The 12,247-nt window shown below is 34.6% G+C and overlaps 1 protein-coding gene across 5 annotated transcripts in view; it reads right to left on the bottom strand.

Annotated features, from left to right (window-relative positions):
- The window catches only part of DOCK7 (dedicator of cytokinesis 7), a 219,365-nt gene that overhangs the window by 30,507 nt on the left and 176,611 nt on the right, over positions 1 to 12,247 (bottom strand). For all 5 annotated transcript variants that reach the window (XM_025427884.3, XM_025427892.3, XM_025427887.3 and 2 more), the window contains 6 exons: positions 11,691 to 11,787; positions 11,241 to 11,375; positions 10,199 to 10,351; positions 4,858 to 5,016; positions 4,057 to 4,157; positions 1,792 to 1,984 (listed from right to left, as the gene is read on the bottom strand). In XM_025427884.3, coding sequence (XP_025283669.1) covers positions 1,792 to 1,984; positions 4,057 to 4,157; positions 4,858 to 5,016; positions 10,199 to 10,351; positions 11,241 to 11,375; positions 11,691 to 11,787 — 838 coding nt within the window. The remainder of the gene's footprint in view (positions 1 to 1,791; positions 1,985 to 4,056; positions 4,158 to 4,857; positions 5,017 to 10,198; positions 10,352 to 11,240; positions 11,376 to 11,690; positions 11,788 to 12,247) is intronic.

Raw genomic sequence — 12,247 nt, 5'->3', positions numbered from 1 at the left:
AGAAAATTGAAACAGCTATTAAAATGGAATTAATTCCTTAGCATGAAAGATGTATATGAGGAACCAGCTGAAGATGAAATATTAATATCTGCTTAGGTTACAAAAGGGGGCAGGGGGTAGTCAACGCAAAAATAAAAAAGACAAATCTCCAAAATCTTCCTGTATTTTGAAGATAACAATAAAGTGGTAACACTATAGTTAGGTAACTTATCCATTATAAATTGTGAGAGAGAAAATTAAGAAAAATCATGTGCTAAAGAAAACAGTGATATGAAACAGGATATCTCAGGAGACTTAAAGTCTTTATTTTTAACTTAAATGATCTCGTCAAAACTCCCCACAAGGAAAATTAAGGTATGATATAGCTTGGCTTGCCTAACATTACATTGAGTTAATGAACAACCTCAAGTATAATAAAAGCCCTCTTACCCAATGAGGTTGGGATCAGCCATTATTTCTAAAAAGGAAATAATACACACTACCTTAAACATTTTAACCTAAACATTTACACCAGATAAACATTCATCTGACTTTTTTTTTTTTTTTAGATTTTATTTATTTATTCATGAGAGACACACACACAGAGAGGCAGAGACACAGGCAGAGGGAGAAGCAGGCTCCCTGCAGGGAGCCCGATGCAGTACTCGATCCTGGGATCTGGGATCATGACCTGAGCCGAAGGCAGATGCTCAACCGCCGAGCCACCCAGGTGTCCCCTGACATTTTTTTTTTTTAAGATTTTATTTATTTACTCAAGAGAGACAGACAGAGAGAGAGAGAGGGAGAAGCAGGCTCCATGAAGGAAGCCCGACGTGGGACTCGATCCCGGGTCTCCAGGATCACATCCTGGGCTGAAGGCAGCACTAAACTGCTGAGCCACCTGGGTTGCCCTCATTTGACATTTTTTTGAAGTAGATCTAAGGCTGTTTCTTTGTGTACACGTCTCCAGGGCAGATTTTTACCTAATCTCTCTTGACTTAATATTCATAGTGCAATCCTCACTTAAGATTTCCAGTTCTGGTTTCTTTAGAGTAAAAACTTGAATTTAAAAGGTTATCAAATTATCCTAGATTTCTAGAAGCTTCCCCCCCACCCAATTTTTTGTAGTTGGTCCAAAATCAGTTCAACAGCAATTGTTTTGGAGACTCACTTTTATCAAGTCTTTGCAAAACATTTAACTTAGGGTTCAGAGAAAAAATGACTGACTTTCTATTTATGTTCAGATTTTACCAGAGGACCTACCATTTAATAAAGTGCTGTAATTCCCCAAATCTGGCATTATCAGGTTTTGAAGAAAAGCAAAGCATAATTGACTCCTGGCAAGCAAAGAATTCGACTAGTGGGTTGGAGGGATGGAGCCCTACTAGGGAGCAAAATATCATCTCAAAGCCATGGTTTCTGCATATTTTATCAGAAAATGGAGAATGCTGGGTTATCTGATGTTTTAAGTAAAAGCCAATTAAGAATTTCTAGAGTATTCGGATTCTCGGTATTTCACGTGTATTTCAGAGATGAAGTCCACAGCAGTACAGGTGAACAGAATACACTTAGCACTGGCATTTAGAGGCACAAAAAAAAAAAAAAAAAAAAAAAAAGAGGAAAGAAAATTAACAAGAAGTACTCTTTACAAATGTATTCATGACAGTGATAGTGAAATGTTAACTTATCTTGTGAAGCATTACCTTCAGTCTTTATGCTTTCCTTACGAGATGAGGTAATCTTAACACCAATGAGAAAAGGTAAAAATAAAAAGGACGTATCTTATTTAATGTCAACCTGGCAGATTCCTACCTGAAATGTTACACATCCAACAGGAAGATATTTGCGGTCCTCCAGCATGCTCAAATATTCAGCAACGAGTGCTGCAGAGTGGACAAGGCACTGGGCAGCTTCGGCATGGTTGCTACGTTCCGAGTGTTTGCCAGCCATGTTCTGCAACCAGGTCAGTCGCAGATCTGGAGAGGTCTGGTAGCCCTTGGCAATTCTAATTGGAATAGAAATTCTTTTCAAATTAGCATTTGCTTCTCAAGCTGGAAGGGAGTTTAGATTGCTCACTTAGTATTTACCTAGAGAGGTTTCTGTTATTAAACACAACCTATTAAGACAAGTTTTGAATGGTATGAAAATCGGGATCCCTGGGTGGCGCAGCGGTTTGGCGCCTGCCTTTGGCCCAGGGCGTGATCCTGGAGTCCCGGGATCGAATCCCACATTGGGCTCCCGGTGCATGGAGCCTGCTTCTCCCTCTGCCTGTGTCTCTGCCTCTCTCTCTATCATGAATAAATAAATAAAATCTTAAAAAAAAAAAAAAAGAATGGTATGAAAATCATTTTGAATATGCTCACTTAAGGAAGTAACTGTGGACTCGTGGAATGGTTGATAGCAGTTTTTTTGGAAGGGTACTAAAAAAAAAAGACACGCCATCAGTAAGGGGAAACTGTAAGAATTTATGTGTTCAGGCAGCCCAGGTGGTTCAGCGGTTTAGCGCTGCCTTCAGCCCAGGGCCTGATCCTGGAGACCCGGGACTGAGTTCCACATTGGGCTCCCTGCATGGAGCCTGCTTCTCCACCTCTCTCTCTCTCTCTCAATCTCTCTCTGTCTCTCATGAATAAATAAAGAAAATCTTTTTTAAAAAAAGAATTTATGTGTTCATTATGGGCATATAAAGAAGTTTTATAGTCAAGAAAAAAGATTTACAAGATAGTTTCATTGCATCATATTTATTTTAAAGAAATAATTGTGTTTTTTTTTTAAGATTTTATTTATCCATTCATGAGAGACAGAAAGAGAAGCAGAGACATACGCAGAGGGGGAAGCAGACTCCCTGGGGGGAGCCCAATGGGGGACTCCCAGGACCCTGGGATCAAGACCTGAGCCAAAGGCAGATGCTCAACCGTTGAGCCACCGAGGCATCCCAGAAATCTTTGTTTTATTTGTATCTTTAAAGAACTCCAAAATTATAAAAAGAGAGGATCATGTGGCAAAGGAAAAGTCTCAAGTTTTATTTACATCTTTTAAGATATAATAGGAATTACAAATTTCTAAAGTATGCTCTTAGAAATATTACATTATATGGCACAACCATATTGAAAATCAGGAAAATTAATGTTATGGTAAAATATTAATACACTGTATTTTCTTCCTAGAGGACTGATTTTTACATTTAAAATATGGGTCTCAGACCTCTGCATAAAGTCTGAGGCAGAGAATGCATAGGTGTTGTGTCATCACTACTTTAAAAAACTCTCTGCTTTTCAAAAGGAGCATGGAAAAGCACACATTCATTGACTTTTCAATCTACCATTAGAAAATTACTTAAGTAATTCTGGTATGTTTATTTTTTATCTACTGTTTTCTGTATGTTTTACCAATTTATTTTTTAAAGTTTTTAAATTCCAATTAGCTAACAACATACAGTCTAAGATTAGTTTCAAGTGTATAATTCAGCGACTCAACACTGCCATACGACATCCAGTACTCATCACAAGTGCACTCCTTAATCCCCATCACCTATTTCACCTATACTCCCACCCCCACCCCCCGATAACCATCAGTTTTTTTCTTCATAGTTAAGAGTCTATTTCTCGGTTTGTCTCTCCTTTTTCCCCTGTGTTCATATGTTTTGTTTCTTCAATTACCCATATGAGTGAAATCGTATGGTATTGTCTTTGTCTTACTTATGCTTATTTCACTTAGCATTATACTCTCTAGCTTCTATAGCATTACTCTCTGGTTCCCTCCATGTTGTTGCAAAAGGCAAGATTTCATTCTTTTTGATGGCTGAATGATAATTTATTAATAAACACACATACACACAACATATCTTCTTTATCCATTCATCAGTGGGTGGGCATTTGGGCTGTTTCCATAATTTGGCTATTGTAGATAATGCTGCTATAAATATAAACATCAAGGTGCATGCATCCCAAAATTGGTATTTTTGTATTCTTTCAGTAAATAACTTAGTAGTGCAATTGCTGGATCACAGGGTAGTTCTATTTTTAACTTTTACCAATTTAAATCTGTTATACAAGTATAAATGAATCAAACAAATGATACCTGTACATTAGATCAATCAACATTTCAGGATCCTCCTGGTGTTCCTTCATTTTAACAGTATCAGAAAGGATCATATGGAGATTGAAAACCAAATCTTGAACCTGAAGCAGAGAATTATATTAAAAAAACATACTTCAATTATCATTCATTCACAATCACTAAATTAGTTTAGAAGACATTTCAGATAACCATCTGAAGATTACAACACAAAATGATACTGAATATAGTTCTAAAGAATGTGAGTATGCTGGGGTATGGTTAAGTGGAGGGTAATAAACTTAATACTAATTCCTCAGCAGGCTGGTTTTTTGTTTTGTTTTATTTTTCCAGTTCTCTTTCCTGGAAATATGTATATTGAACTAGAAATAGAAATAAAATATAAGGATTTAGAGGACATAAGAAGAGAATACAAAAGGAAATTGTCTCTCATGTTTCTCCATTTCTGATTCTCCCAAAAGGTAGTTTATAAAAACTTCATTTTTTAGGGAGAATTATTGTTCCATTAGTAAGTGGGAATAATATTTCATCATAAGGCTTCCTATTTGTTTATACTGCCTGGGTCTACTATTTGTTCTACTTGTCACAAATTCACAGAATTACATACCAAAGATATTAACCTTTCCAAGAAGGAAGCATGGCTAATTGAAACAAAAAGATGCACCCCATCTATGGCATATGATACATGGACTGAAAAAAATATATAGGTTCCTCCAGTAAAAACCAAAGTTTGAATTAACAATTTGTAAAGTGCCTATTTATAATCCTATTTCAATTAATGATCTAGGAAGTCACATTTCTGACCTGATCAGGAAATGTTGTTTCCCTCAATTCCAAATCTTCTTCAGCATATGTCAATATAGTCTTTAGAGAACGTCTTAAGAATTCCTCATTAAAATTTTGAGATGTGCCCACCAAGGATGACAGTGACATGGTTACCTGCATTTTAACTCTAGCAAAGTTCTGTAACAGAGAAATTGTCAGGTCAGCATTTAATACAGAAAAACTTTAAAAAGTCTTTTTTTTTTTTTTAAAGATTTTATTTATTTATTCATGACAGATCAGAGAGAGAGAGAGAGAGAGAGAAAGAGAAAGGGAGAGAGAGAGAGAGAAGAGGAGAGAGAGAGGCAGAGACACAGGCAGAGGGAGAAGCAGGCTCCATGCAGGGAGCCCAACATGGGACTTGATCCTGGGTCTCCAGGATCAAGCTCTGGGCTGAAGGCAGCACTAAACTGCTGAGCTGCCCAGGCTGCCCCAAAAGTCTACTTTTTTTTACTTGCTAAATGAAAAGGTTAGTTTAAAAAGAGAAACACCATCCCAAGCAGATATTTTTTAAAAAGTAATGAAATATGCATATAAGATCAAATTTTAAAACCTTATTATAAGACATAAAACAGAATTTTGCTAAGAAAAATATGCTACAAAAAAAAGCCATGTATTAGAATTGAATTAGAAGTTGGGCCTAGGACTTTACATTAATCTGTTTTGAGGTATATATCATTAATAATAACATCATGTTTACACATGAGGTTATAGAGCTTGACCAACATCACAGAATTCCTAAGTGGTAGATGCCATCTTTAAACTCTAGCCCATTTCATTAGGTCCATTACCATGATGAAAGTAATTTAATATACATCATGCATAAAGTATCTTAAAGCAGAATCTTTGGAGTGATGCTTAGAAGTGGTTTACATTCTTCCTTTTTCAGTATAAATTCATTTCTGTCCCACCATTTTCCACTATGAAAACACTTTTAATAGGTTAACCAGGGATAACCTAGGATATGCCAAACTCAAGATACTTTCTGATCAATATTCTACTTAACATTTCTGTATATTTAAATGTATTGGTTACCTTTTCCCTTGAAAATTTCCTGCTTTACCCACTCTGCTACCATTTTATGATTTTCCTAAATATATCCACTTTTTTTGGTTGTCCTTGTTACATACCAGTGGTTCCCAAAAATTCTATCAAGAAACCTTTTCACTTGGCATTCTAAACAGCCTCATTCATTTCTTTTCCTTCAGTTAGTATGGATACATGTCTATGTATTCAGCTCATATTTCTCTCTAGAGCTCCAGGCCATCATATTTTACTAGATGGTTCCATCTGGATTTCATGGGCACCCCAATTTTAACATTTCTAATATACCTTCTTCTCCTATTGATTTAACAAATGGCACTACTATTCCTGTAGTCACTTAGGGCAATCCCCCCCCCCCCCAAAAAAAACTAGTATTCATCCCTCCGTCACTCTCCCCTTTCCTTATCCATACCATAGATCTAGTCCACACTCTCCCCTAATCTGTTCCAGTTTGGTCCTTCTCCATTCCAAAGGCCATCACTATAGCTTACAACCTTACCAAATCTTACTTGGATTACTGTAATTACTTCTTAATTGATCTTACAGCCTTTCTGCTCATAACCCAAGTTTATTTTCCACATTGTATCAGGGAAATGTGTGTAAAATTTGCAAGTCTGAATACATCACTGCTCTCCTTAAAACATTCCAATGGCTAACCACAGCCTTGAGGATAAAATTCAAGTATTTGACTCAGTAAATATATCAAACTACATAGTGGGAATTGAAAGGACAGTACTAAAACAAGTATCTGCCCTAGGATACCTTAGTCTAGGCCTTTTCAGTTACAACTTTATCCCTTACTAGTCTCTCTTTCAGCCATAACATCCTGAAGTGCTAAAATAGTATATTTCTGTTTCCTTCTCTTGCCTTCATGCCTTTTTAATTATGGATGTGCCATTTTCTTTACCTACCAAGTGCTATCCACCTATTTATCATTCTGATTGGGCAATTCTTCATCTTTAGTTCAAATATCTTCTCTTTCTGAAAACCCATCTCTGGGAGCATAAATCATTTTTTCCTTTGTGCTTATCTCTCATTACATTAGCAACAGCAAACATTATTCAGCATTTGCTCAGTTTCAGTTACTGTTATAAGTGTTTTACTTAATATGAATTTATATAATCCTCACCACAAAAAGGTACTTCTTACTATAATTGGATGAACATTAGCTGTTCATAGATGAGCACTGTTTATTTCTTATCCTACTAGAGGTTAAGCTAAAAGGACTGTCCTTTTATCTATGTGTGTCCAATCCCTACTACAGTACCTAGAACACAATTCAATACTTTGTTCCAATATCTGTCAAATGCATAAACTGCATAAATCACTGCCAGTTTTAAATTAACTATTGCTTATTAGAGGTAATACCTGACACTAAAAGGGCAAATTGCCTATTTTTATCCTATTATATAAAGCTTTCATAAAACAACAGAAGCTGTATCAAAGAAAACTATGTAGTTGAATTTTAGAGACTATTTCAAAAATTAAATAAGATCAATAGAATAATTGGATTCTTCAGTTCTCAATTAAGAAAAGAGGACTTGGCTTCCAGTTAAAAGGGATAGTGTAAAACAGCAATTTCCTATTTCTGGATTTTACACAAAAATGAAAGATGAATAGGAATAAAATCCACAAATTTTATTTTTAGCAAATGAGTCTGATATAATCCATATATTAGAAAAATGCAGAAAGATTGCCAAGATAAGCTAAGATAGGATGTAGTTTCAAAAGAAGGCAAAGAAAAGAAAGCAAATAGTGAGGGATACTAAGGGCACAGATTTTAGAAATAATGTGGGGAAAATACTTCTTTCAGATAGAAGACTCACTTTGAAGTGATAAAGCTATTTGTCTTAAAAACAAAACGAGCTAAAAACCTGGGAAGACTGGATAGAAATAGATTGACCAGAAATCTCAGGAAGTTAGGCAAAATGTGTTCACAATAGCAAAATCCCATGAGAAATACATTTCTGAAGGAACTTCCTACAAATACCTGGGCCAAGACAATCTATTTCTTCTACATTGAGTAATAAAAAAGTGAAAATTAGTGAAACTCACCAGATGAAAAACACTTAATATAAAAATGTTGCCATGAAACAGATGAAAATTTTAATGAAATGCTCTGCCTTAAATTAAAAAAAAATGTATGCACTTTAGAAAGGAAAAGGAAGAAATAAACTCAAGGAAAGAACACAAATCAGAAAGAGAAGACATAACATAGGAGTTTACATAAGAGCGTTAGCTACTTAAAACGAAATAGAAAAAAAGAAAATTGGGGAAAAAAAGGAAAGGATGTGGGACGACTGGGTAGCTCAGTGGTTGAGCATCTGCCTTCGGCTCAGGGCATGATTCTGGGGTCCCAGGATTGAATCCTGCATCAGGCTCCCCAGAGGGAGCCTACTTCTCCCTCTGCCTGTGTCTCTGCATCTCTCTCTCTCTCTCTGTGTGTGTCTCTCATGAATAAATAAATAAAATCTTAAAAAAAAAAAAAAAAAAAGAAAACCAGAAAGGAAGGATGTCATGGAGAGCCCATAAGGTATATAGGTCAGAGAAATTCTGAGAAAAAGAGCCACAATAAATGGAAATTGAAAAGTGTTAAAAAGGAAAAGAGAAAATGACAGGCAAAAAGTAAAGTTAAACAAAACAAAAAAAGTAAAGCAAAACAGATCTAACATATGTATAACTGGTACCTAGGAGAAAACTCCCAAATTCTGAAAGAAAATATACAATTTTATATTCAAGAAAACTTTTCAAAATAAACTGAAAGTAGAAATAACGTGCCTGAGAAAATTAACAAAAATTGAGAAATACTAAGACACATTCTAGAAAAGGTATTTAATTTTAAATTAAAGAGACTTGCTTGAGCAACTGGGAGGTGAAAAGCTATTTAAAAGGGAAAAAAATATCTGGCTATCTTCAGATATCTCCTTATTTAAAGCCAGAAGAAAATGGTATTCAAATATCTTTTTTTCTTTTTTCTATTAAGTGTTCTTTATCTGGTATGTTTTACTGATTTTTCTCACTCCCCTTTTTTTCATTCAAAGTCTCAGGCAAAAAATTTCATAACTATCTTTGCCATCCTTTAAGTACAGAAGACACTGAACAATCAAGAACTTGACATATGTTATTCCCAAGAACTGTCTTGAGCAAACAACTACAGGACAATATTTTTAGCCAGTAAAAAATGACTGAAGCAAAATAAATAAACAAATAAAAGAAGTAACAAAAGAAATAATAGTTATGAATATCAATTTACCAAATAAGAGTTAGAGGAGAAATAAATGATGTGTAGGTTTTAGATCACCTCCTTCAGTCCACCAAGTGGACCAAAATAATGTAATTAATAAGGTATATTTAACTTAATACTCTGAAATAAAGAACACTCTTTCTTTTTAAGTGCTTGTGTAATACTACACATCCACAGTACAAAAAAGAAACATGGTGTCTACACTGTATAGTCACATTGAAATAATACTAAAAATTAACATCCAAACTTAAAAAAAAAAAAAAAGACCATCAATTCTTTGGATTAAAATACAAACTGAGGGCAGCCCCGGTGGCCCAGTGGTTTAGTGCCACCTTTCGCCCAGGGTGTGATTCTGGAGACCCAGGACTGAGTCCCACATCGGGTTCCCTGCAGGGAGCCTGCTTCTCTCTCTGCCTGTGTCTCTGACTCACTCTCTGTCATGAATAAATAAAAAAAATAAAATCTTAAAAAAAACCCCAACCAACCAAACAAAAAAAACCCTGAAACTACAAAATATCTATAAAAGAATATCGAAAACACTATATATAAGAACCAAGGAGATACCAAAGCAGTGCTCAAAGGATGACCCTAAGCCTTAAATACTTACCTAAGTAATAATAAATGAATTACACACTTGACTCAAAGTTAGAAAAAAATACAACAGGTGAATATATTATCAAATAAAACATTTTAATGAAAACATGGAGTTCTTCAGACTGGCATGTAATCATAAAATATCAAGCCAAGATATTTAAACTTTTAATTTCTTTATTAGTATTTTCATTTTACTTAATGATGATAATTTTCCAAAAGTTCGAGATACATTTATATTCTAAGTTGTACTACTATTTATTTTTAGTAGAGAAAGCAAAATTGGAGATTTGGATTTTTATTTTTGTAAGATATCCACAGAGTAAGAAATATTAAAAGAGTCTGGACTCCAAATACATTAGAAAATTCCACGCTCCCCAAACCACATTTACTAGATATCTGCAGAAGTTACATTTCATTATGAATCCAGAAATAAACACTTACATTCCCAATCTCAAAGTTCTGTCTCATAAGTAGGTATAGGGAAGCGCTAGCATGTGACCGAATTGTACTAATACTGCTGCTACAGTGTCGGAGAAGCCGGAGGCATAAGTCTGCACACTGCTCTGTTTCTTCTTCAAACAAAAGTTCAGGGAACTGTAAAAGACAAAACAACATCAACACTGAATTTATGCAAAGTTCCAGAGATATGTTAATACAGCCTGAACTAGAGATTTGTTAGTATACCCAGTTTTAAAAAAGTTAAGCAATATTTGCTAATGCTTAGTAATGTGGACCACAGAGCCAAATAGTTTGGATTTGAATACTAATTATGTCACTTACTAGCTAGGAGTGTGATGCTGGACAAGTTTTCTCAGCTATAAAATGGGCCTAATAGTATTATCTACATGGGACTGCAGGACTCTGAGACTGGCTACTATGCACAAAACAATATGGTTACTAATATGTGATAATTCTGCAATGTTTTTATTATAAAATGGTATATAAAAGTAATTCTCATTGGTTAAACTTCCAACAGCTCTGTATTCCATATTATTAGATGGCTATGATAAAATAGATACCTTTAAGATTTAAGAGTATACCCTATTTCCCAGGGAAAATAAACATCGGAAATAAATATCTGAAGGAGTTGAACAAACAAAAGTATCTTCTTTTCCATTCATCATGGGGTAAGTTAATACCAATGGAATGAATTACTTATACCTTAAATTCTCTAACAAATCAAACTAATAAGAAACAGACAGAACAAGAGAAAGAAAACAAGGAAAGCCCCATATTTAAAATTAGTTATTGATTTCAGTCCCTTCTCCACAACAAAAGTAGTTTTTTAAACCTGAAACTGGTTAAAGGTGATCCGAATAAGAAAGAATTTACAAAGGGCAAACAGCATGAAAGAGGCAAAGGGGAATCATGGGTCATAGGTTATTATTAAAATTTTCTATTAACCAACAAGTGTGTTGAATGATCTTAGACAACATAGAGAAAAGCAAAGTCTGGCAAGATTGCATGCACAAAAATGACCTACCTTTGAAACCAGGGCTCTCTGGGTAGCAAAACAGTGCTGTAGATAAACTGCACTTTGGTTACAGGCCATGCTATGTAGTAGGACTTTCAGTACCCCACCAAGGATGCTTTCTTTGGATTCTGTTACAGAAACTGTCTGCAATTTAAAAATAGATGAATAAAATGGAGAAGTACCTGCAATTTGGTTAGTGAGACAGAATATAAGAAAATAGTTTTTAAGAAATAGGAAAAGGACAACATAAAATCTAAGACTTCAGGGAAAAGAAGCTGAGCAGGTTTTGAATAAGGGAAGAATGGGAAAAAAGAATGAATAGGATTTAAGTGAGAAAAAAGAAAGATAAAATTTTTATGAACTACCGATATTTAAATCTAATTGTACAGCTCAATTAATACTTTTTGCAAATCCCAATTTACCGAATCTATACTTTAAATTCCTTGTTTGTGTTTTTACCTGGACAACAATCTCTAATGTATCCAAAATGATTAGGTTTGCTTCAGTAGCCAGATTTCCATCAATCAGTGCTTCATGCTCAATCTCTGCTCTTGATCTAATATAAAATATTTTAAGAAAATACATTTACCTTTTAAAAGGGCCAACAGAACCACTATTCAAAAAAGACTTAAAGATACATAGGGAAAAAAAACAACTTAAAACCATTTTACAATATTTGCTTGAAAGAAAAATTATAAGAGGATATAAGGTAATATTTCATACATTAAGAAGTGTTTTCTTTTACCCTTCACTTTGTCAACTATGTCAGTACAGATTTTTTCACCCCATTACAGAGTTCCACAATACCACTGAAAGCATAAATGTTTAACTTTCAAAGATGTAGCAAACACACGAGCACGGTTTTATTCTGAATGGCATAGACACTAGGTGGTGCTATGTGGGTTTGTATTTAGGACTGCTTCATGTAAAGCAATACTCAAAATGTTTAGTGTTCATCATACCATTTCAAGGATTTTCAATTTTATTATTTAAGAAAAAAGTATTTTTTGAAAATT

The sequence above is a fragment of the Canis lupus genome, chromosome 5 (assembly GCF_003254725.2).
Source record: "Canis lupus dingo isolate Sandy chromosome 5, ASM325472v2, whole genome shotgun sequence".
Classification (NCBI taxonomy): Eukaryota; Metazoa; Chordata; class Mammalia; order Carnivora; family Canidae; genus Canis; species Canis lupus.
This window is presented reverse-complemented; position numbering and strand designations above follow the sequence as displayed.